At 45.9% G+C, this 25,718-nt stretch overlaps 1 protein-coding gene across 2 annotated transcripts in view; it reads left to right on the top strand.

The window, feature by feature from the left end:
* Positions 1 to 81: 81 nt before the first annotated feature.
* Positions 82 to 25,718, top strand: part of DNAAF11 (dynein axonemal assembly factor 11) — a 78,546-nt gene continuing 52,909 nt past the window's right edge. For both annotated transcript variants that reach the window (XM_077749957.1, XM_077749956.1), the window contains exons 1-4: positions 82 to 156; positions 10,395 to 10,562; positions 14,519 to 14,596; positions 24,428 to 24,600. In XM_077749957.1, coding sequence (XP_077606083.1) covers positions 147 to 156; positions 10,395 to 10,562; positions 14,519 to 14,596; positions 24,428 to 24,600 — 429 coding nt within the window. In that variant the 5' untranslated portion in view covers positions 82 to 146. The remainder of the gene's footprint in view (positions 157 to 10,394; positions 10,563 to 14,518; positions 14,597 to 24,427; positions 24,601 to 25,718) is intronic.

The following is a 25,718-nucleotide window of genomic DNA, read 5'->3' as shown; positions in this document are numbered from 1 at the left end:
CAGCCTGGCCCCGTGCGGCCGCCGTAGAGTCCCCGTTGCCATGGCTCCCGAGGTCCGGGGCGGACGCGCGGAGGCGCGACCGAGAAGCGCGCGCGGAGTCCTGCGGCGCCGAGCTTCTGCCGGGGCCCGCGAACCCGAGAGGCGCCATGGGCCGGAGTAAGCGTCCCCTCCTACCTGCCGCCCTCGACCGTCCCCCTTCCGGGCATCGTCCCACGTCCCAGGGGACCCAGAGCGCCGCCGCCCCTGCCCGCGCGCGCCCCCCAGCCCTCCGCAGGCCCCGGCCGTGCCAGCCCCTCCGCCCACCCTGCGCGCGCTCAGCTTCCTTTTCTGTAAAACGCAGTGGGCGAGAAGGGCGCGGGGCTTCCTGATGGGGTGGGGACGGAAGGTCCCGGGGTAGTCACCGTGTCAGAGCGACAGCCTCCAAGCTCGCTCGATCGGCGGTGTGGCCGGCGGTGGAGGGAAGCGACGCCACAGCCCACCTCCCTCCCCTGGCGGCCTGGAGACCGGTTACTTCGCCCATGGGGGTCTCAGCCCCATCTCCAAAACGCAGGCAATAGTAGCATCGTTTTACCGACTTGGTTAAGTGTTTAAAAACACACCGGCAGAAGGTGCAAAGCGATGGGATTAACATTTATTTGCGTGCGAACCCCGTTTTCGACTTTCTTACATGACAGTTTTGTACACTTCAGCCTCATTGCTCGCTTACTGTAAAAGTTCTTAGGGAATATTTTTAAATCAAAGGACTGTGCTTGGTGATGAGGTTTCTGCCGTGGAAGAGCTGACAGCCAGGGGGTGGAGGGGGTGGGTGATTTGTGAATGTAAAAGCCCCATTCCTAAGGCAGGTATGGGTATGTCTTCTCACACCCCTTTCTAAAACAATAGACAAAAACTTAGGCAAACGTTAATAAAAACTGAAACTTGGTTTCCCACCCGGGTAATCCTTAGCTATTAACAGAAGAAAAAGGGCCACCTTTGTCTACACACAGACTGTATGACTATTTAGAGCAACTGCTTTCATAGTGGCTAAAAATGGAAACACCCCAAATATCCTTCAACATTTGTTAATGGATTAACAAGTTGGGAGCTGGATGTGGGCATGGCAAGCTGCCCCCCACGTGTCCCCACTGTGATAAACATACCTGGCAACACTTTGTTGTTTCCAGATGTTGATGGCAGCTTAAAGCCTGTGTCCCACAGGCGCCCAGTTGATTTGGTTTTTTCCCCCTTCCACCGGCATCGTGATTCAAGTACATGGCCAGCAGCCCTTTTGGAAAAAATTGGATGAATCACTGCCAACTACTCTTGGGGACTCAGCCTCTCTTTTAGACAATGTGTTGTCAAATAAAATACAGGACACCCAGTATTTTTATTTGCTAAAATCTGGCAACCCTAGTTTCCTGTCCCAAAACTCACTGAGGTCTGGAGACCGGGCAAGAGATTGTGAATTTTTATTGAGGCAATTGTCCTTAGTCTTCCCGGTCATCAATCCTTAATGTCGTTTGATTGCACAGATTGAGTAAAACCTTTGTTGTCTGACCATCTATATTGTCCTTAAGAATGTCATGCTCTGTTCATCTCCATTGCCATCCAAGGATGTAAACCCTGGCCTACATTCGAGTAGACCCTGGTGGCTCAGTCGTTAGGCATCTGACTTCAGCTCAGGTCACGATCTTGCAGTCTGTGAGTTCGAGCCCTCAGAGCCTGGAGCCTGCTTCAGATTCTGTGTCTCTCTCTCTCTCTGCCCCTCCCCCAATCACACTCTGTCTCTGTCTCTCTATCTTTCTTTCAAAAATGAGTAAATGTTTAAAAAATTTTTTTTTAAAAAGTAGTGTTTGTGTACACCGGGTATTATTTTTCCTTAAATATTTGGTAGAACTTATCAGTGAAGATTTCTGTGCTATGGTTTTCTTTATGGGAAGGTTTGAACTACATATTAAACTACTGTAGTGGATACAGAGATGTTTGATTTATCTGTGTCTTCCTGCATGAGCTTTGGTAGTTTGTGTCTTTTAAGAAATTTTCCCTTTCAGGGGCGCCTGGAGTACTCAGTCAGTTGGGCGCCCAAGTTGGCTCAGGTCATAATCTCACGACTCATGGGTTCGAGCCCCGAATGGGGCTCTGTGCTGACAGCTCAGAGCCTGGAGCCTGCTTTGGATTCTCTGTCTCCCTCTCTCTCTGACCCTCCTCTGCTCACGCTGTCTCTCTCTCTCTCTCTCTCCCACTCGCTCTCGCTCGCTCTCTCGCTCTCAAAAAAAAATTTTTTTTGCCCTTTCAATCTAAGTTCGTGAATTTATTAGCGTAGTTATTTATATTATTCTCTTACTAGCCTTTAATGCTAATACTATATAATCTATATGATGTCATGCTTTTGTTCCTAATAATGGAAATTTATGTCTTCTCTCTTTTTACTGATCAGTCTGGCTAGATGTTTACCAATTTTATTTTTTATGTATTTTTATTGACTTTCTCAATTGTTTTTGTTTCTATTTCACTGATTTCTGGTATAATCTTTGTTGTTTCCTTTCTTCTGCTTAGTTTGGGTTTAATTTATTCTTTTTCTAGCTTCTTAAGGAGGAAGCTAATGTTTGAGACCTTTTCCCTTTCCTACTATAGGCATTTAGTAGTGTTAATTTCCCCTCCCCAGCTTATGTTTTAGCCATATTCCATGCATTTTGATAACCTTTTTTAAAATCTTTATTTTTGAGAGAGAGAGAGACAGAGTGTAAGTGGGGGAGGAGCAGAGAGAGAGGGAGACACAGAATCCAAAGCAGACTCCAGGCTCTGAACTATCAGCACAGAGCCCAACACGAGGCTTGAACTCATGAACTGTGAGTTCATGACCTGAGCTGAAGTTGGACACTTAACCAACGGAGCCACCCAGGTGCCCCTCCTTTTCTTTCTTTGTTCAGTTCAAAACACTTTCTTTTTTTTTTTTTTTTACAAATAGTTTATTGTCAAATTGGTTTCCACATAACACTCAGTGCTCATTCCCACAAGTGCCCTCCTCCATGCCCATCGACCCCCCCCATCCATCAGTCCTCAGTTTGTTTCTCAGCATTCAAGAGTCTCTCATGGTTTGCCTCTCTCCCTTTCCCCCACCATTTCCCCCCTTCTTCTCCCCCATGGTCCTCAGTTAAGTTCCTCCTAATCCTCCTATACGTGCAAACGTATGATATTTGTCCTTCTCTGCCTGACTTATTTCGCTCAGCATAACACCCTCAAGGTCCATCCATGTTGCTACACATGGCCAGATTTCATTCTTTCTCATTGCCATGTAGTATTCCATCGTATAGATAAACCACATCTTCTTGATCCATTCGTCTGTTGATGGACACTTAGGCTCTTTCCATGTTTTAGCTATTGTGGAGAGTGCTGCTATGGACATTGGGGTACATGTGCTCCTATGCATCATCACTCCTGTATCCCTTGGGTAAATTCCTAGCAGTGCTATTGCTGGGTCATAGGGGAGTTCTATTGTTAGTTTCCTGAGGAACGTCCACACTGTGGTTCAAAACACTTTCTGATTTCCCTTTGGATTTCCTGATGTCCAGCATTTGGTGTGTGTTTTTGTGGGGTTTTTTTCTCCTATATTTCCTTCTTGGGTTTTCCTGTCCTTATGACTCCATCATGTCTGGAATATGAAGTCCCTGCTCCTCGTATGATTCATGTTCTCTGGCCTCTCTACCCTCTGGTTTCAGGAAGCAAACCTCTTTATGTGCTGCCAGTGTGGTGCTCTGGCTTTTTTTAAATGTCCGGTTAATCACATCCAGCCTTTCCTTACCAGCAGTGGCAGCAGCAACATGCGCTCTATACAACCCTCCTTTGAGTTAGTTTCCATTGTATTTCTCCACTGCCTGAGGCGTCATGTCACGCTTGCCAGTGTGATCTCTTCCATTAGTATCCTATTTGCTATAAGTTGAATATCCGTGTCCCCCCAAATTCATATCCTCCATGTGACGCTTTTAGGAGGTGGGCCTTTGCAAGGTGATTAGGTCGTGAGCAGGGAGCCCTCATGATTGGGATTATTGCCCTTATGAAGGAGCCCCCAGAGACCTAGCTTACGCCTTCCACCATGTGAGGTTATCATCAGTGGGGAAGCAGGCTGTCCCCAGACACTAGATCTGCCGGTGCCGTGACCTTGGACTTAGATCCTCCAGCTCTGTGAGAAATAAACGTTTCTTGTTTATAATCCACGTCCTTTATGGCATTCGTGTTATAGTATTCCAGATGGGTTGTTGGGTCGACACTGTAGTGCAAGTGTTAAACGTCGCCCAGCTACCTTGTGCCCAGCTCTATCGGCACTCCACCTACCGCCAGTAATGGTGTCCTCATTGCCATGCAGGCAGCAGACTCCGACTCCAGAGGCCCATCTTGGCCAGCGTCTGCTTTCACGTCCCACTTCTGGTATCAAGTCTTCCAGGTTAGGTTCCCCGGGTCGCAGACTTTTCCATGCAGATTAGTATGCAGGAGGTTCATTCTGGAGTCACTGGAGTGGGTTGGGATGGAAGCAAGCCTGGGTAGGGAAGGGCGTTGGGCGGTGATGCATTTTAAGAAGCCAACCTGCATCCTCGGAGCTCTAAACTGGGAATGGACTTTCTAATTTTCCCAAGCTTGGGTGAGAGGTGCTGGGCCTTTATGGCCCCTCATCGGCCAGTCATTGGATATGGGCTTTCCCGGGAAGGGCCGTGACATTGGTTGAGATGTCATTTCGGCTGAGTGACTTAGAAGAAAGTGGGCAGCTGAGGGCGGTCTGCTGGCACCACTCACAGCAGCTAGAGGAACTAATCCTTCGGTTTCAAAGGAGGGAATTGGACTGTTGGGAACCATTTCTGAACTCACCAGTTGAGAAAACTCCTTGTGAGGTTAAGGTAAGTTTGCAACGCTTTTGTCATCAGATGACGACCAATATCCACCCCCACTCCGTTATTTCTGCCTGAGCACCGACCCCCAAGGTAGCCTGTTGATTGGTTCGGGAGGGACTTGTCCCCTTATTCTGGCCCTGGTATCATGATTGCACCTTGTGAAGGAAAGTATTGTGAGAACTTCTTCTTTTATGATTATGGGAACAGACTTTGTGTCTCTGGCAGGTCCTGTTTTCCTCGAGCTATCAACAGGCTCATGACCCTTACTCATCAAAGATTGACCTTTATGTGTACAATTCTGTTTCTACCATTGCGTTAGTCTAAGAGGTTCATACAGCTCAACATGTATATCAACTAACCAAAAATGCTTCTCATGCCCTAGCTATACAAGAAATCATAGACAAAAAACTGGACACAAAGGTAAATGCACTCCAAGAGGCTATTCTATATACTGGAAATGGGCTAAACTCTTTAAAAGTATGGTTGGCTCTCTGCTGCTATAAGGAATATAACTGGACAATTAAGTCTTGCCCGGAGACAAAGAGCCTAACTTAGAGAGAAGGAACAGATAAGGGCAGAACATAAGTTGCTACATATACCTTTGCTAACTGGTGATGTATAGCAGTCCCTTCCCTAACGGCCTACATTCCACAGACCCCTTCCCTTACCCTGGCAGCTCTGATGAGGATGGATAAGAGTATCTACAAACCTATGACTTAATCTTAGCGTTATTAAAATGTGTATGTTATCCTGTTTTTCGCTAAGAACACCCTGTTATTTCCTTAGTCACTCAACCTCACTGTAATTGGGGTGGTTCTGCAAGAATACTTCTGTAAAACCTGGTTCTGTACATTTTCCAAAGCATCTTATCACAGAGAACTATCCATTGCCAAAATTACATTTTCTGATGCCATATTATTGTTTGACCTATTAATAAAGACACCAAAACTCACAGGACAGGGATGCCCACCTGGTGATCAGAAAGAATCGGGGCTCTCTCACTCTCTCTTGCTGACACCCTCCATCCTTCAAGGGCCTCTGGACCGGCTGGAGCTGGACTCCAGCGCTGGATAGCACAATGTAGCATCCATTGTAGCCTGGAGTGCCCTTCCTCATTGGTTTATCTGGCAACTGCCTACTCACATTTCAAGACTCAGCTCAGGCTTCTTCTCCATGATGCCTCTTTTGACGTCTCTCCTGTCACTTAGTAGCACTGATCACCCCTTTCTGTGTCCTCCCTGTTCTCTCTGTATAATTCTGCCCCATAGCACTTCAGCCATGTTCTTTAATAGCACTCTCTGTGTGCATAGACCCTAGTGGTATTGTTGGATTAGGTCTTGTATGACTAACGTTGTTTGTTATGGTGACCCCGAGTCAGAAAAAAAAAAAAAAAAAAAAGGCAGAGCAAATGAGTAATCCTGTTTTGAAAAGTGTCCTTTGAAAACAATAAAAGAAAAAACAAAGCTTAGATGCTACAAGGGATTATCTTCTATTTGTAACCCCTTCGTCTCTGCTAAATCTCTGCTACGTCTCCCAAGATGTTTAAAACTTCTGCAAAATCTGCTATGAACACAGATTATTGGTTTTATTCTCATCTAGTGGGAAACAGAGGGCTGTTCACAAAACAGGATATAAAGCCTGAAGGAATGAACGCTAAATGGGTGGCTTTGGGAGCTTGTAGAACTTCGCTCAATCCACTGAAAAAAAATCTCTGTAGAAACAACCACAGCATGACAACTTCCGGGATTCCAGAACCATCTCCTCCTGCCCTTTGCCCCACCCTGACCTCACCAAGTCATTTTTATTATCATTCCCTGGGAGTTCATGGAGAACCCAGTCATTGTAAGGAATTGAAAAGAATTCCGGAGAGTTTTGGTTCCGGAGAGTTTGGGTTAAACCCTCGGATTCCTTAGCAGCCTTCTGCTAGTGAGAGAACGTAGGACTCTGGTTAAAGCTGTCAGTGGTTTTACCAGGCTGTGCTATTCCAGCCGTGTCTCCGTTAGCACTCTCCGTGGGTGACACACTTCTCAGAGTCCATTTGAGTCCCGTATTTCGCTATTGGAATTTCTTCCAAAATAAGGATGTGAGGGCACCCTGTTTCTCACCCACTACCTGGGAACGTTCCTCTTCCATCGTGTGGTAGGCATCGCAATGCCGTCTCTCTTGAAACAGCCTTATGATGACATCCTAAGGCTTCCAACACATTTTCACATCCCTGGAATGGCTCCTTGTAAATGTAGTGCCGTGTTATTTGGCGTAGGACTTCCCAGAGGGGAACAGCGCTCCCGGGACTTCAAGGATGTTTGGTCTAAATCACAGTGCGTAAAACAGCAAAACGCTTTCCTGTTGGAAAGTGTGGAACGCTGTCATCTCCATCCACCATTACCTTTAAACATTTCTTCCTGGGGACGCCGGTTTCCTCGCTGATGTTTGCCATTGCAGGTGGGCAGTATTGTGTAACGGTAATTTCCTGAGTGCCATAAAACAGCGTGCCGTGCGGCTGCTTGCTTAATATAGAAGAGTTCAGAAAAGGGCCGCTGGGAGATCCTGCCGTCCTCTGTGATTCTCCATTTTCTTTTCATCTGCCCTAATTGTGTATAATCGTTGCCGTTGGGCAGGCTTCCCTGGGGTGCTGGATCAACTGCTGGTCCCCCCTCTTCTGTGTGTGCCCCTGCATGCCAACTAGTTCTTTATGCTAAGTGGGGGGGGGGGCTCCTCCACCCTCATCCCTTTTGACTAACAGTGATTTTTTTTCATCATCTTAATTGTTGTGGTTAGGAGATACATATCAACATAATTCCTCCCTAATATCTACATGCCTCTGAGAGGGAGGACTTGGCAATTGCATGGAAGTGCTCAGATTCACACATATAATAGCATAATGAAAAGAGTTTCCTAATTTCAAGAAAGGTGGAGCAAGAGAACAGAAGAAGGGTATTGGGTATCCGTAGAGGAACTTGCCAGTCTTTAGGGTCAGACAAATTATAAAAGCCTTTAAGACTAGAGCTGGAGAGGCTTGTGATTCCTTTAGTGTTTCTGAGACCCAGGAGGCCCCTGGTGGGCCGTGCAGACCCTGACGTAGCTTTTCCAGGCCAGAAACTGTGATGCTTAACAAGGTGCTTTTGGAATTCCCCTGAACGCACTCGACTTAACCATACTTACAGATGACAGCTTCCGTGGGATTCAAGTTGGGTTTATATCTTCAGTATGAGTACCCCACTAAGCCTTCTGGGGCACCTGGGGACCCAGGGAAAGACTATAATGAGGCCCATGTATCAAGTGATAATCGAACTGCCAGCCCCCCTTGAAAAGAATACTTTTATAACATCCCAGAAGGCTGCATTTAATACATTTCTCAAACTCCTTGGGATCTATGCCAGAGTGGGGGCAGGGAGGGGGGTGGTGGCTGCAGAGAGCTGGCCCCTGGCCATCCCTCCCTGCTCTTCCCATCCCTGGCCCTACCCTGGGCCCTCGAGCCCATGTATGAAGGTGGATACTCCAGCCTGCATATCCATCCCCATCTCAGAAAACAGCTGCTCTTTGGACACTTTGGGGTGTAGGGAGGCATACCTGATGGAGTGTTCTGGGATGAACCTGGACAAGTGGCCATTGTGGAGCTTGGAGGCAGGCATGGGGTCCCTTGGGCACAGAATTCTATGGCTCCTCTACCTGGGACGTGCTCTAGAGGGAAGGGCTTGGGCTCCGGATGGGCATGTCCTCCTGGCGCCTTTGACTCCAGGTCTGACGGCACCAAGGCCTCCAAAAACCCAGCCCCCTCCCCCATGGATTGGCGTAAAGTCACACATACCCTAGTGGTCATTGAGAGTATTATCCGTAGTAGTGAATAATTCCCACGGTTCGCTAAATTCGCTGAAACAGCATCGTTGTGCCGTCGCAACCCCTTCATCCCTGTTGCATCGTTGCTAAGACAGTTCTTACCGATAATTACAGAGGCAGGTAGTACATTTGACTTCACAACAGCTCTGCTGCGTCCTCAACCTGGCTGTCCCCGTCTATTCATTGTCAGTTGACTGAAGCTATCAGAGCCAAGTTGGGCGGTGGAATGTGTGGAGAGTCGCTTTAATGCCCTTTTCTCAGAGGTTGGGTTTTCAGAAAGCTGCTTTCCGTTTACGCTGGTTTCATACTAGCCGTGGCATCCGGAGACAGCAGACCGCAGCAGGCAGTAGGGACCCCAGGGACACCAGCAGGAATGCCCTGTGCGCCCCCTTGCCTGCCATTTGGGCCTGCCTCTCCCCGGGACCTGGCTGGTGGCCATCTCTGCCTGCTACTTGGGCCAAAGTGTAGAACAGCAGGGACGTTCCCCGGGCACTGTAATTTGGTCTCCGGACCCTCACATTTCCCCTGACTTCCGAAGAACTGTCTTTGCAAGCAGCCCCATCTCCCACCACCAGAAATAGCGGGGTTCAGCTTCCTGGACACAAATGATCGCGTTCAGAGCTGTTTTCACAGTTGTTTTCTACAAAAAGGCAAGTCCACCTTTAAGGATGTGGCTGGACGTAGGGCAGCCGAGGGCGCTGTGAAGCGCTCTGCCTTGGCTAGAGGGGCCTGTAGAGGTCCAAGACCTTGGGCAAGTTATTTAACCTCTCTGTGCCTCAGTTACTCATCTGCCCCTTCTACATACTCATACACTAACACATGCAAGGCATTCAGGACAGTGTCTAGCACTTGTACGCGGCAATAATTAAATCTTTATTGTCTCGTGGGTTAGACATGGACTGTTTCACTGTCCACCTCAAAAGGGGCCATTAAAATGAATTAATGATCTTTTTAATAGCACCAGAAAACATAGGGGCTCTTCACTGTCATCACGTCTTTAACTGGGGCGTGTTTCAGGAAGAGGATTCCCGCCTTGCTCTTGGCTCCAACCATGGACCAGGGCGTCGTCCCCAGTCCCTCGGTGTCCCCGTAGCAGGCCAGCCCCCATGCTGCATAGCACGCTAGTCAGAGGCGCAGGGACTCTCACCGTGAGTGGCTCCTTTCATTCCTTCTGGAAACAGACGACAGGGTACCTACTTTACGAGATGGCGATACAAACTCTCGGGCCCTCCTCTCCTCCAACTTTAGTTCAATTAATCAATGTTGAACGCACGGACCTCTCCTTACTGAATGTCGGGAGGTGTGTACATGTTTTTGGCCCCCCGGCAGCCAGACTGTCCCGCTCAGTCACAAGTTGCCCTGTCCTGGTCTCCTTAGCGGTCGCATCCAGTTTGACATGACAACACCACAGGATGTCACAGCAACATACACCTTATCAGCACTCCCTTGGTCATTACTCACCAACTCTGTCACCATCCCTACAGCAAACCGTAGGTAGACCTTGTGCAAAAAAGACAAAATCTCTCTGACTCACCATGGTGTCACCAGTCAAGGCAGCACTCTCTGTGCTTCAAAAATCACTCGGGCCTGGAGGATTGACATTTAACTGGGAAGAAAATCCAGTGCCTTTGTAATGTCATAACCCGATGATGAACATGGGGACGGAGACGTAACACGTAATAAATTTTCTTTCAGTCACAGAAGATCTAATTAGACGGAACTCCGAGCACAATGACTGTGTCATTTTTTCCCTGGAGGAACTCTCCTTGCATCAGCAAGAAATCGAAAGACTAGAACATATTGACAAATGGTGCCGGGATTTAAAAATCCTCTATCTGCAAAACAATCTCATTGGAAAAATTGGTAAGTTTTCAGGATTTCGTGCTCATGGCTTCTTTGGCGTTTTGAATGGGAAGCCCTGGGGAAGTTGCAGTGTGATTCTTAGAAGAAGACAACACGGGTGACAAAGACACAGCCAGCTCTCAGGAGCCCGGCCTGGGCCTTTCTCTGAGCTCCCATGCTGCCCTGTCCCCTGGCCCGAGGGTCCCCGGGGCCACCGTGGAGGAGTTCCGAGTGGCACGTAAAGGTGGGAGCTCCTTTAAGTTTGTTGACCTGCCCATCTGTAGCCTGGTCTTGTCCGAGTTCGAAGGAAGGGAGATGGAATCCAGGCGTTTCTCCTGGTCTCACACCGCTCCGTGGAACAGAAAGGGTCGTGTGGGACTTGAGTAAACCCTTGTCAGATCCCCCGCAGTGGCTGGTTCTGCCGTGGTGACAGAGAACGTGCATGTGCGAGGCATTGTGCTCCATGTCACGTCTCCAGAGGGCTCCATGCCACACCCCTGTTTACTGCTCCAGTTAGGAATGAAGTGACAGGTAGACGGATCAGAACATCAGCCTCGTAATGGACAAAACCTCTTGGAGAAGATGGTTTAGACTCGCAGTCAAGTGGGCTTCCGCCCGCAGGTTGAAAGCGTCCACTTGGTCACGTGCAGGCTGCAACGACAGGCCTGTGGGCCCCCTGTGTGGGCAGGAGGGGGACAGGAGCACATCCCTTCTGCTGCCAGGGGGAGCCCCGGAGCCAGGAGAGAGGGGACTGGGCATGCCCATCTCCCAGTCCATCCATCAGATGGGGGGGCCCTCTCCACGGTCCCCTGGGGAAGAATGAGTTAAGGGGCAGGGACAAGGGGGCCCTGCCATGTGGAAACAGGAGTGGCCCCACATTCCGAAGAGCAACCTGTAGTTTAGTGGCGAGAAGAGGCACTGGCCCTGATGGCTTTGATCCCTGCCTCGGCCACTTAAAAACTGTGTGAAGGGGGCGCCTGGGCGGCTCAGTCAGTTGAGCTTCCGACTGAGGCTTGGGTCAGGATCTCATGGTTCATGAGTTCGAGCCCCACATCTGCCTTGCTGCTGTCAGCACAGAGCCTGCTTCAGAGCCTCTGTCCCCCTTTCTCTCTGTCCCTCCCCCGCTCATGCTTTCTCTCTCTCTCTCAAAAATGAATATTAAAACCAAAAACCTGTGTGAAAGTAGGTAAGTCTGTTAACTTAGCTTTGCCATGTCTACACCAGGGACTGCATGCTACAAGGCATTTATTTAACACTGCCCTCACTCACTCAGATGCTGTCTGCTGCCACCGCTGTTACTGTTCTCATCCCCCCACCCCCAGGCCAGCCACGTGGAGGTGGGGCAGAGCTGGGAGACAAGGGATGGACTTAGGGTCCCTGCTCAGGAGCCCAAGCCTTGAGGGCACCCCGTAAGGTTGGTTGGACTTGCTCCGGTGATGCGCGGTCTGGGGACAGCTTTGGTGTGTGCGTGGGGAGGGGACTGCCACTGAGTGTCACGCACAGGGGCNAGTCCTGCCGAGGCTGGGAAACGCTGGTTGATGGTGTTGCCCCTGGTTTGGAGGGTCATTGAAAACTGGCCGTCAGGTTGCAAAAAAAAAAATTCTCGAATTTGCATTATTTTTTGAAGATTTATTAAAATTCTGATCTTCTTCAGATAATTATTTTCGGCATCTTTCACTCTACCAGAAATTAGAAGCCCTGGCACACTGTTCCGTTAGAAAGGCTGTTAGAGAAAACCATGAGCTTTTGTGCAGGGGGGCACTGGGGGGCCGGCCTGATTGTACGGAACTAAAAGAGTTCCCGAAATTCTGATCCCCGCAGCTGGGTCCATCACAATCACTAATTAGTGGCATCGTATTTCAGGCCTTTGCAGAGCTGTGAGAAAGCTTACGTTTTTGCTTCCAAAGTATTCTTAAATTAAACACTCTTTTCAGTCCTAATAATGGGATTTTTCTGTGCTGCTCCACCCAGAGGCATTCAGGCACGTATTTAGCAGGCAGAAGCGTTTTCGGGCCTCAGACTGGCTCTCGCACCATCGAGGTGCCCCGCCTGAAGCCCTGTTCCCCATCGGGGGGGGTCCAGATGGGCTGGGGGGGGATGCAGTGCTTAGTGGTGGTCTGAGGGTGAGCCCAGGACCTCCCGGGTCTTGTTGATTGGGGCTCCGGCCCCCTCCCAGACCTCCTGATAGTAACCTGGGGGGTGGGCTCCCCAAATCTGCATTTGTAACAGCTCCCCGAGGAGCCTGAGGCCTATAGTTCAGAGCAGAGCTGTTTGCACTGGGGTGTGGCTTTGCTCCACACAGGCCTGTAGGTCTGGTTATAACGGTGGGTGAGAACTGCTTCCAGGATGGGTTGGGCTAGAACCACGGTCTGGTCGACTCCCCGCTGCCCCAGAGCTGCTGTACTTGATTATCTGTAGAGCCTTTTTTCCCCTGAGCAATTTAACCTGTTTTTTTTTTAATTTTTATTTATTTATTTTGAGGGGGGAGGGGCAGACAGAGAGAGGGAGAGAGAGACTCCCAAGCAGGATTCTGAGCTGAGAGCACAGAGCCTGATTCAGGGCTCAGCCTCACAGACCATGAGATCACGACCTGAGCCTAAATCAGGGGTTGGATGCCTGACCCACAGAGCCCCCCAGGCTCTGTGGAAAATCTCCATGGAAAATAGGCAGAAGGAGCCTTATTGGAGCGAGGAATTTCCAAATCCACAGTCCTTAATAGGGTTTCCTACATTTGTGTCCTCTTAGGAAGGACCGTTCTTTTTGGGTGTGCAGTCACGATTTCGTGCTATACTCAGGAGTCGATCTCCTGGCTTTGCCACTTAACCTTGCACTAGCAATTAATTCTCTGCACCTTCGTATTCCGATTTGTTAAAGGGAGACAATAGTAGTTTTTACCTCACACGGTTGTTGAGGATTAAGTGATATATATGCAAAATGTTTAGAAAATTACATGGCATATAGTAAGCTCTCAGTGATGTTAGCTATGGTATGATTAGCAGTTTTTAAAAAATATTTATTTATTTTTGAGAGAGAGAGAGAGCACAAGCGAGGGAGGGGCAGAGAGACAGAGGGAGACAGAGGATCCGAAGCTCTCAGTGCAGAGCTTGACGCACGGCTCAACATGGGGCTTGAACTCATGAACCGCAAGATCATGGCCTGAGCCGAAGTCAGACGCTTAACAACTTGAGCCACCCAGGCGCCCTGGTGTTGTTAGCATTTTTAAGTGCCCCCATCCTACAGAAATTCTCTGACTGACTTACGCATACCCTTTTGCCCCTAAGAGCTTTCGTATTATTTTAAAGACAGTAATAATCCCGTATGTATCAGGGTAAGTTTGATTTCAAGTGAAGGAGACCCCAGCCTCATTGTGGCTTCCCAGTAAGGAAATCACATACCTTCCCCACCTGTCTCCAGGGTTTGGTGAGTCCTTCTCTCGGCTCCCCGGTCACAGTACGGGCTCTACCCTGCCGCCGTGAGGGCTGTGAGGGGCAATAAGGATATCACTTTCTTCCCTAATAACAGCCAACGGGAGAGGGAAAAAGGCAGTTCCCAAGCCTGGAACACAGATCTCTCCCTCTTATCCGACTGGGAGACCTTGATTTGCGTGTCTCCTGCATCACACAGTTGCCGGGAGATTGCCCGGGGCTGGTTGGCTTAAGCCTCATTCCAGAACTGTCATTAACAAGGGGCAAGCCATCGCTGTGCACTGTCCCGGCTTGGTGAGGCTGGACTCTGGAGTTTCGGCTGGCTGGGGACAGACAGGGGGAGAGCCGGGTTCTATTAGGAGCAATGGAGGAAGACATGGATGTTGCTTTTGACAACCACCAATGTCTAATGTCCAAGTCCAGACACGAAAAAGCAACACAGTTACGATAACCTCAATCATGCTTAGATTCCCTTTATCATTTTCACAGTAGCTTATGTAACAATAGCTTTTATATTGAAGGTTAATTAATTACATTATTTGTATATTTCAGAAAATGTTAGCAAACTCAAGAAACTTGAATATTTGAACTTAGCTTTAAACAACATTGAGAAAATTGAAAATTTGGAAGGTAAGAATTTTCTTCTTATATTTTGTTACGAATTAAAACAGATCTGCATTGAGATTTAAACAGTACTGCTTAAACCATAGGTACACTTTTCAAATTAATGTTTTACCTAAGTCTTATGTTTATTAACTATTGGTGACAATTCAAGCAATAATGAGATATATGAATTTAAAAATGGAAGTCCGCTTCACGCTTTCCTAATGCAGCTTCCCTCTCAGGGGTAGTGGTGTTAAAGTTAACCCTTGGTGGATCATGATTTCACGGTCATGAGATCAAGCCCCGCATCGGGCTCCACACTGAGTGTGGAAGTTGCTTTGGATTCGTGCTCTCTCTCTCTCTCTCTCTCTCTCTCTCTCTCTGTGCTCCTCCCCCACCCATTCTCTCCCTCTCTCCCTCTCAATAAATAATTAAACATTTATGAAAAAATTTACCCTTGGTTGAATAAAAGGTAGTTTTGTTTCGTTGTCAATGGTCAATGGGACCATACTACTGAGTATTGTTTTGAAAATTGATTTCTTCCATGAAATTACCATGTTCTTACATACCTAGGAAACATGGGGGCTCCCTACCAGAATGATTGTAGACTGATTTGTCTGCAGAGAATCAATTTTTCTGCAGATGGACCTTTGAGTGGCTTCCAGCATTTTGTATGATAGGCATGGCTACAATGAGGATTCTTCTACATTTCACTCTCTGTGCCTGTGTTTATAGGACAAACACACAGGAATGGAATTCCTGGGTTTAAACACACACATTTTGAAAAATATTACCAAATTATTCCCCAAAAAAGTCATATCAATTTACTTTTGTACTGATAGTTCATGTGAGTACCCATTTTTATACAAACTCACTAATGATTTTTATAAACAATCTTTTAAAATATTTGTTTATTTTTTTTAAGAGAGAGAGAGAGAGAGAGCAAGCTGGGGAGGGGCAGAGAGAGAGAGAGAGCAAGCCGGGGAGGGACAGAGAGAGAGGGAGAGAGAAATCCCAAGCAGGCTCTGTTTCCAGCTCAGAGCCCCATGTGGTTCTTGAACTGACAAACTGTGAGATCATGACCTGAGCTCAAACCAAGAGTCGGACACTTAACTTACTGAGCCACCCCAACAAGCAATCTTTTTTTTTTTTTAAAGGCATTGTTATCAAATAATTTTTTAAATTATTTGCTTCCCCCTTATTATTATTGAGTATCCATATAACCTTCAGATTTTTTTATATAGTATTTGTATTTCTTACTACTACTTTATATTTTTTGGTTATTTTTATTTTGCTTTATCTTTTTTAGGTGATGTTCTACATTCTAGATATTAATGTTTATGTATGCTATGAATATTTTCTCTTGAGTCTACTACTTTTCCCTTGTTCCATTTATAATGCTAGTATCATTCAGAAGTATTGCATTTTAATATACTCAACTTTATCAATCTTTATCTTTATAGTTTCTGAATACAAGTACATGCTACATTAAGTTCTAGTTTTAATGGTTGTGTTTTTACATTTAATATCTCTAGTGTATCTCAAATTTATCATAAAAAAGGATATTTTTTGGATAAAGGAAATGTGATATACACGAATATACGTATACACAATGGAATATTATTTAGCCATAAAAGAGAATGGAATCTTGCCATTTATGACAGCATGAATGGACTTGGAAGCCATTATGCTAAGTGAAAAAAGTCAGACAAAGACAAATACCATATGATCTCCCTTACATGTGAAATCAAAATAACAAAACAAAATAAAACAAGACACCAAGCTCCGAGATACACAGAATGGAAGATTTGGTGGTTGTCAGAGGCGGGGGTGGGCGGGGCAGGCAAAAGAGATGAAGGGAGCCAAGAGGTACAAACTTGAAAAGTATAAAATAAGTCTCCTTTTTCGTCGGGTCTCTGTCTGGTTTGGGAATCAAGGTAATGCTGGCTTCTTAGAATGAGTCCGGAAGCTTTCCTTCTGTGTCTGTTTTCTGGAACAGCCTGAGAAGAAGAGGTATGAACTCTGCTCTAAACATCTGGTAGAATCCCCCTGGGAAGCCGTCTGGCCCAGGACTCTTATTTGTTGGGAGATTTTTGATACCTGATTCAATTTGTTCCCTGGTTATGTCTGTTCAGATTTTCTATTTCTTCCCATTTGAGTTTTGGTAGTGGGTGGGTGTCTAGGATTTGTCCATTTTTTCCAGGTTGTTCAGTTTATCGGCATATAATAGTAGTCTCTTATAATTGTTTGCGCTTCTGTGGTGTTGACTGTGATCCTTCCTCTTTCATTCCTGATCTCATCTATCTGGGTCATCTCTCTTTTCGAGAAGTCTGGGTTGGGGTTTGTCAGTTTTGCTTATTCTTTCAAAGAACCGGCTCTTAGATTCATTGATCTGTTCTACAGGTTTTTTTGGATTCTATGTTTAATTCCGCTCTAATCTTTATCATTTCTCTTCTGCTGACTTTGGGCTTTCTTTGCTGCTCTGCTGCTAGTTGCTTTAAGTGTGAGGTTAGGTTCTGTATTTGGGATTTTTCTTGTTTCTTGAGATAGGCCTGGATTGCAGTGTATTTTCCTCTTAGGACTGCCTTTGCTGCATCCCAAAGGGTTTGGACTGTCATGTTTTCACTTTCATTTGCTTCCGTATATTTTTAAATTTCTTCTTTAATTGCCTGGTTGATATGTACATTCTTTAGTGGAATGTTCTTCAACCCCTGTGCAATGCATTTGGAGGCTTTCCAAACTTTTTCTTATGGTTGATTTCAAGTTTCATAGCATTGTGATCTGAAAATATGCATCATATGATCTCAATTCTTTTATATTTATTGAGGGCTGTTTTGTGACCCGTATGTGATCTAACTTGGAGAATGTTCCATGTGCACTCGAGAAGAAAGTCAGTCAGAAAGACAGATATGGTATGTTTTCACTCATATGTGGAATTTGAGGAACTTAACAGAGGACCATGGGGGAAGGGAAGGGGAAAAAATAGTTTCAAACAGAGAGGGAGGCAAACCATAAGAGACTCTTAAATACAGAGAACAAACTGAGGGTTAATGGGGGCGGGGGGGAGGGGAAAATGGGTAGTGGGCACAGAGGAGGGCACTTGTTGGGATGAGCACCGGGTGTTGTATGTAAGTGATGAATCATGGGAATCTACTTCCGAAGCCAAGAGCGCACTGTATGTGCTGTGTGTTAACTAACTGGACAATAAGTTATATTTAGAAAACTATAAAATAAATAAATCATAAGCATGTAATGCACCGTAAGGCGACTGTTATTAATTCAAATTAATAATTAATTAATTAATTATGCTGTGCTGCATATTTGGACATTTCTAAGAAAGTAGATCTTACAAGTTCTCATCACAAAGAAGAAAAATCTGTAGCTGTGTAAGGTGATGGATGCTAACTGGACTGATCATTTCACAGTACAGACAAATACCGAATCACTGTGTTGTACGCCTGAAACTAATATGCCGTATGTTGATTATACCTCAATGAAAAATAAAAGAAAATAAGACGAATGTGGAAAATTGTATTTTGTTCTCAGAATGTCTCTTAATTGAAATATTTGAACCCTTTATTTTTCAAATCGCTATGTAATTCACATGCCATAAAACTCACCTTTTTAAATTATACAATTCAGTGGTTTTTAATATAGTTACAAGGTTGTACACCCAGCATCACTATCCAGTTCCAGAACGTTCCATCACCACATATGAAACCCTGTATCCACTGGTTTCCTCATTCACCCCATGCCCTGGCCCCTGATCTACTGTTTGCCTCCTAGATGTTCCCGTTCTGAGCACTTAATGTAACCGGTTTCGCACAGTATGTGGTCCTTTGTGTCTGCAGCACGTTCACAGCATTTGTCCACATGGTGGCACGTATCAGTACTTCATTTTTGTGGCTGAGTAACGTTCCATCGTATGGGTACACAGCATTTTGTTCGCCCATTTATTAGCTGATGGATATTTGAGTCGTTTCCACATTTTGGTTATAAATAAAGTTGCTATGAACATTAACATATAAGCTTTCGCATAAACATGTTTTTTTTATTTTAAAAACAATTTTTAATTTTTATTTTTGAGAGAGAGAGGGAGAGACAGAGTATGGTCAGGGGAAGGGAGGAGAGAGAGGGAGACACAGCATCCAAAGCAGGTTCCAGGCTCTGAGCTGTCAGCACAGAGCCTGATGTGGGGCTCGAACTCATGAGCCGTGAGATCATGACCTTAGCTGAAGTCAGCCACTTAACCGACTGAGCCACCCAGGTGCCCCATAAACAAATGTTTTTCATTAATTTAGTATATACCCAGGGAATTGCTGGGTCATGTGGTAACTCTCCATTTAACTTTTTAAGGAACTGCCAAACTATTTTCTAAAGTAGTTGCACCATTTTACTTTCCCACCAGGAATTTCTGAATGCTCCAACTTCACAACATCCTTCCCAACACTGGTTATTTTCTGTTTTTATTTCTTTATTCATTTTGTAGGAGCCATCCTGATGGATATGAAGTCATATCTCATCATGGTCCTGATTTGGCATTTATCTGATGACTGATGAGGTTGGACACTTGTGAATCTTATTTGGAGAAATGTTTATTCAGAGCCTTTGCCCACTTTCTAATTAGGCTACTTGTCATTTTATTGTTGTGTTGTAAGGCCTATTTATATATTTTGGATACTAGTATCTGGTCAGATATGTGATTTGTAGATATATTTTTTCATTTTGGGGGTTTTCTTGTCAACTTTCTTGATGGTGTTCTTTGGAGCACCATCTTTTTTTTTTTTTTAATAGCTTTATTGAGGTCTGATTAGTATAAAAAACCCTGCACATATGTAGTGAACAATTTGTTGAGTTTGGATATATGCACACACCCGTGGAACCATCAGCACAATCAAGGTAGTGGACCCATCCACTCCCTCTTTTTTCTCTCCCCTCCCCTAGAACTTCTTTCAAATGGATTTGGTTGTCCTAGATTGATCCACCATGCTTTTTACCCTATATTCCTCAATTAAACCTTTGTCTTGTTGTTCTACATTCTGGGAGGTTTCTCGTTTCCCTTTGCAGGCTTCTATTTTGTGCTTTTATTTACTTTTTAATGTCTGGTAACCCTTAGCATCTGTTCATAATCACAAAGGCTTCGGCGGATCAGGTGGCCGGTGCTGGCTTCTTCTGCAGGGGTGAGGGTCTGTTTCCACACTCGGCGTCTCGCCTGGCTGGCAGGGCCAGCGCGGGCTGGGTGTGAGGGGACGGGGCATGCCGCCTGGCAGGAGCAGCCCGCCCTCCCCACCTCACTCCCATCTGCCAATAGCTAAAGTTAGGAGGACTTAACGTAGGGTATGGTAGATTTTAGCCTGTGTGCCTCCCAGTGTAGTAATGGGTATTTCGGTGACTATCAGGGTTACATGTCAACAAGGACCTAAGTATTCATCATATGTTCTTACTTTTCATCCCCAAAACCTGAGCTGTCATCACTATCAAAGGCCCTAAAGTCATCATCAGTGCTGGAGCTGGGAAGACTCCTTCCATCACGGGCATTTTTCTGCATCAGAAATGGAGCCATCAGGCGCTCTATAGCCCCATTCCACGTTCTCATGCGAACAAGTGGAATAAAAAAAAATGAGCCCTGTATGCATGTTTTGTGGTAGTCAGATGGCAGTCCATAACGGCAGAGAAATCATAAAACTCTCCCTCTCAGTGGGCCTGTCCAAGGCTTGTTTTTGTTCAAGTCTCTTAAAGGACGTGGAAGAGTATGTTTTGCACATCCGCCACTAGAGGGCAGCATCGTCACTATTGTCTTTTTGAGCTTCGGGAACTGCAGTCCAGAACTCACTGCCGCTTCCGGGACACTTCTTCCTTGGGAGGGCCACCTTCCAGCTCTAGGAGGGACGCAGTGGGTGCAGAGCGGTTTGAGGATATGCTTGGGGGGATGGGCGGTAGGGAAGGAGGAGGCATCATGTTGGCTGGCAAATATGCACTTTTTGTTTCATTTTAAAGGTTTGCGGTAAGAGAGGAGCAAGATGGATCTACAGACCCAGCCCACCTGCTTGAGTAAATCACAATATAATTTTAAGCTTAAGATGGATATCCGCTTGTTTATTTTTATGTTTTGCCAGATGGCAAGAGTTAGCTAGCATACGTCCCCGCCCTGTTTTGGATTTCCTGAGATATAATAAATTGTCTTCTTTTTCCATCCCTCTTCCTTACCTTACCCTAGAAGGAGAGGTGGGGTTTCTAATAGTGTGAGCTTTCCCCCTTGGAAAACCGACATCGTCGATTTCAATGGCCTTCTCAGCCCCATGGGCCACTGAGGTGTATCTTCCAAGAACAGGAGATGTAGGGTGGGACCCAGTTGAGGGAAGGAGTGTGCCCAACTCCAAAGAAGAGACTTGCTCGAGCCTGGCTAGTTCAGCAAGAATTGTTCCTCAGAATGGCGGATGTGGTTTAATTTCTTAGGGTTAGGCCAAGTAGAAAAACGATTATGATTTATCACTTTGAAAAACATAATGAACATTTGGAGGGTCCTTCATGGACAAAATTTTAACAAAGTCAAAAATATATACATTTTATTTAAACTTGTTGGGAGTCTGTCAGATGTCACCCTTGTCTTCTTTTTGTCCTTCCTTCCTGTTTTCGAAACAGGAAGATGATTTAGGCAATCTGCCATGTTGCATGTACATGAGGATGAGGACCTGAACTAGACTGTTGGTCCAAGGATTACAGTCGGTAAAACGTAGGCTTGGTGACTGATGAAATGGAGGGACAAGGGAACAACTTAGTTTATCACTCAAGTTAACTCTGGCTTGACTCTTGGAGACAAACTCACATCTGATACCAAAATGGTGGTGACATCAATAGGATTTAGACATCAAGGAGGCAGGAAAGCTGTCTTGAGGAGTGGAGAGTGAGAGAAAATATGGAGAATTCATTTTTGGACATATTGAATGGAGTATGTCTTACAGACATTTGGAAACAGGAGTATGACTTTCAGTTGGATGGTCAGATATAAAGTTATTAATTGGGACTCATCAGAACTTGGGGTTGGTTAAACCAAGGAGCACAACTGTTGTCATCAAGAGAACCATGAGGAGAGAAAATGCTGGGTCGAGAATGGAAATCCGGGCTGTATTACCATTGATGGACTGGAAAAGTCTGTAATGGGGGTCAAGGGGAATCAACTGCATTATAAAAGAGAACAAGGAGAGAGTCACATCACTCTTTCCCAGATAGATGAAACATTTCAAAGAGAATTCATGGTCGATGAAGAGATGCACTTGATGGGATGAGCACCAGGTGATAAATGGAATTGTTCAATCACTACATTGCACATCTGAAACTAATATGGGACTGTATGTTAACTAACTGGAATTAGAAACTTAAAGATAAAAAGAAAAAGGAAATCTTTAAAAAATTTTTAAAGGAGAGAATGCATGGTTAATCATGCCATGTCAGCAGACTATTCCAGTGACATAAGGAATTGAGGGGGTCTGTTAATTTTGTCAACATGAAGTTCCTTGGTCCCCTTGAGAGGAACAAGCCTAGTAGAATGTTAGGGATGGAAGCCCGGAACAATGGGCTGAACAATGAATGGGAATTGAAAAAGAAGAACCAGTACATGTTGATTTAGGCTGGTTTATAGTGTAACAATGGGCATTGCCCACTTCTGGTTCTGTCTATTTCTCCAGATTGACTTCTTGGTGACTTTGCACCAACTACCTTCTTTTCCTGGAATGCCCATCTTTTTCTCCTTTCTCCATATTAGACATACGCTTGAGGTGAAACACCGTGGATTTTTTTTAACCACTTTATCCTGAAGACCTGGCTCAGTAACTTGGTATTAGCAGGTACCCAGTAACTCCTGGATGAATGGATGGATGAATGGATGAATGAATGAATGAATGGAGGGTGAGGTCCTACATCCCTCTGGAAGCACTGAGCTAGAACTATCTCATTTGGAAGAGTCTGGTTTGGGATAGACTAGATAGGAGGAAAACATGGAATTCTGGACAGGGTGGAGCCAGGCGCTAGCATCAAGAAAGGATAAGGAAGAGAGAACACTAGCGTTTAGTAAAATTGGTTCTATCGTATGGCCTTCCGCGATGAGGAGAACCTTGCTGAAAGTGGACACGGTTGCAGAGCTGTGAACCAATCTGAATCAAGATTACACTGGTGAGGCTATTACAAGATATTAGGAACTAAAGTTTACCCTCAGTTATACAGCCACAGAACAATAACCTTCCAGGATATAACCAGGAAGCATATGGGAGGGGTAGAGCCTGTGGCTGTTTGAAGAAATGAGTGCAGAACAAGGTAGGGCTGGGTCTTCAGCTGGAGAGGGCTCTCTAGGTATTGAAGGTTGCAGAATCTGCCATGTCAATCCGACCAGCATGACAACAATCCGGCCACGGGGGAGACCGCCTTCGGCTGAACCCAGCCCACAAAGGCTGCTGTGTGAATGAGGTCAACTCTTCCCAAGTCCTCAGCGAGAAACTGCAGAGACTGTGCTCACAGGAGAGCAAACATCCTTCTTCTCCCGTAGGCACACTGTCCAAGATAATCCCAAGAGTGCTCATTGGGTTACTTCTCATCCTCGCTAATGTTTACTGAAGCTAAGTGGCAAGTACTATGCTAAGTACTTCACAGGAATCATATTGTCTTCACAGCATCACTGAAATGGATACTGATGCTATTATAATACTGCGGATACTCGCTAATGTTTACTGAAGCTAAGTGGCAAGTACTATGCTAAGTACTTCACAGGAATCATATTGTCTTCACAGCATCACTGAAATGGATACTGATGCTATTATAATACTGCGGATACGGTGGCTGAGGCTTGTAACTAATCCCGCTTCACACAGCAAGGATGTGACTGAGCTAGGACCTGAACTCTATCTGCCTTATTCTCCAGGCTGCATTCCTACCTACCAAGTTCCCGTGGAATTTGAGTGAAGGTTGTTGCTTCAGATTTCTGTAGCATCCGGCTGTCCCTCAAATGAAGGTGGATGGGGCAAATTTACTACGAGCCCCGCTTCAGCGACTCCCCGCTTTTCTGGGACCAAAGCCTTCTTCGCTTTTCTTGACACCTTCAGTGCAGTTCTTGGTGGCCTTGGAGCCATTCTGTCTCTTCGGTGTGACTTCGTGAAGGTTAATTCTGATGCCTGGGTTTTATGAACTGCCTTTCAGGGAACCCTCCCGCCATCACCCCTCCTGGCAAGATGCACCCTGCCTACCCGGCAGAATTCTCAGGACAGATCGCTGCTGTCCATTCTGCAGGTAGCTGTGTCCTGATGTGGGGTGCACCGCAGCAGCAGCCGGGACTTGGTTTTCTCCATACCATGTGGTGCCCAAAGGCACCCGTTAACCAGCCCAGGGCTCGCAGATGTGAGCAGGAAAAGTGATCTCCCCTGGCTGAAGGGACTAAGGGGAAATGCAGATTGAGAAACGAGTTCGAGCTAACCCTTTGAGTTGCTATTTCTGAGAACCCACTTGTTGGGTTATGCAGGGTTTTTTTTAAAATTTTTTTATGTTTATTAATTATTGAGACAGAGAGACACAGAACATGAATAGGGGAGGGGCAGAGAGAGAGGGAGACACAGAATTCGAAGCAGGCTCCAGGCTCCAAGCTCCGAGCTGTCAGCACAGAGCCCAACGCGGGGTTCGAACCCACAAACTGCGAGATCATGACCTGAGCTGAGCTTAACCAACTGAGCCACCCAGGCGCCCCAGGGGTTATGCAGTTAATCAGTGGACTTAAAATATTCCAGCCGTGGTCTCTGCTATGAGCTGTTACACACAGTTTATTACCAGTGTGAATTTTTTTTTTTGGCATTGTTTTCTCTTCACTTCTTTCAACAGGATGTGAAAGGCTGACAAAACTCGACTTGACCGTAAATTTCATTGGAGAGCTGAGCAGCGTTAAAACCCTTCAGCACAATATCCACCTGAAGGAGCTCTTTCTCATGGGTAACCCGTGTGCTGACTTTGATGGCTACAGGCAGTTCGTGGTGGCAACTCTACAACAGTTAAAGGTATGCTTATTTTATTTTATTATTTTTTTAATGTTTATTTATTTTTGAGACAGATCGTGAGTGGGGAGGGGCAGGGAGAGAGGGAGACACAGAATCTGAAACAGGCTCCTGGTATCAAGCCGTCAGCACAGAGCCTGACATGGGGCTCGAACCCACACACCGTGAGATCATGACCTGAGCCAAAGTCGGAAGCCTAACCGACTGAGCCACTCAGGCGCCACAAGGTACGCTGATTTTAATGATGCAGAAATCTCAGAGAAAGGAAAACAGGCAACTGCAGTGACGCCTGATTTATTCACAGCATTGTCGGGGAACGTGTAGTTTTAGAGAAGGGAAGATTCCAGAAAATCAAAATGAATCCTTTGACTTATGGACAACGTTAAAGTTGTTTTAATAGCTTTAATAAACTCCTGAAAAATAAATTAAATACATTTCTCCTTTCAGAACCCAGCAGAGCTTACCTGAACTGTTTCTTTTTCTTTTTTTTAAGTTTATATATTTATCTTGAGACAGAGTGCACACGAGTTGGGGAGGGGCAGAGAGAAGCGGGGAAAGAGATAGAGAATCCCAAGCAGGCTCCATACTGTCAGTGATGCAGGGCTCAAACTCATGAACTGTGAGATCCTGACCTGAGTTGAAACCAAGAGTCAGCCGCTTAACCCACTGAGCCCCGGGCGCCCCTGAACTACTAACGTATAGTCGGGGAGGGCGTTTGTCATTACTAACAGCAGACTGAAAACTTAAGAGTCTTTGAGATGACCACAACTATATACCTTTGTGTTACTGTTTCAAGCTACTGTGCTTTTATACTTATTTTCTTCTTATCCCTGCTTTCTCTTAACACATTCCCTGTCAGTGGTTCTCAAACGTCGCTGTGCTTTGGAATACTTGGGTGGTGTTTGCCGGGCCCTGCCCCGGAGTTTCTGATTTGTAGGTCTGATGTGGCTCCCAGGATTTTTCGTTTCTAACGAGCCGCCAGCACTGATGCTGCTGGCCCAGGGACCTCGTCTGAGAGCCTCTCGCCAGGTGGCTCCTATCTTATCTTGTATCTCCGTAACCCAGGATTTTTGGAACCTGGGGGAGAAAAACAGATGGTTTCTAGAGAAATCATATACCTG

This window comes from Crocuta crocuta, unplaced genomic scaffold (assembly GCF_008692635.1).
Source record: "Crocuta crocuta isolate KB4526 unplaced genomic scaffold, BGI_CrCroc_1.0 scaffold119, whole genome shotgun sequence".
Taxonomy (NCBI): domain Eukaryota; kingdom Metazoa; phylum Chordata; class Mammalia; order Carnivora; family Hyaenidae; genus Crocuta; species Crocuta crocuta.
The sequence above is the reverse complement of the archived record's forward strand: the minus strand, read 5'-3'. Positions and strand labels throughout refer to the sequence as shown.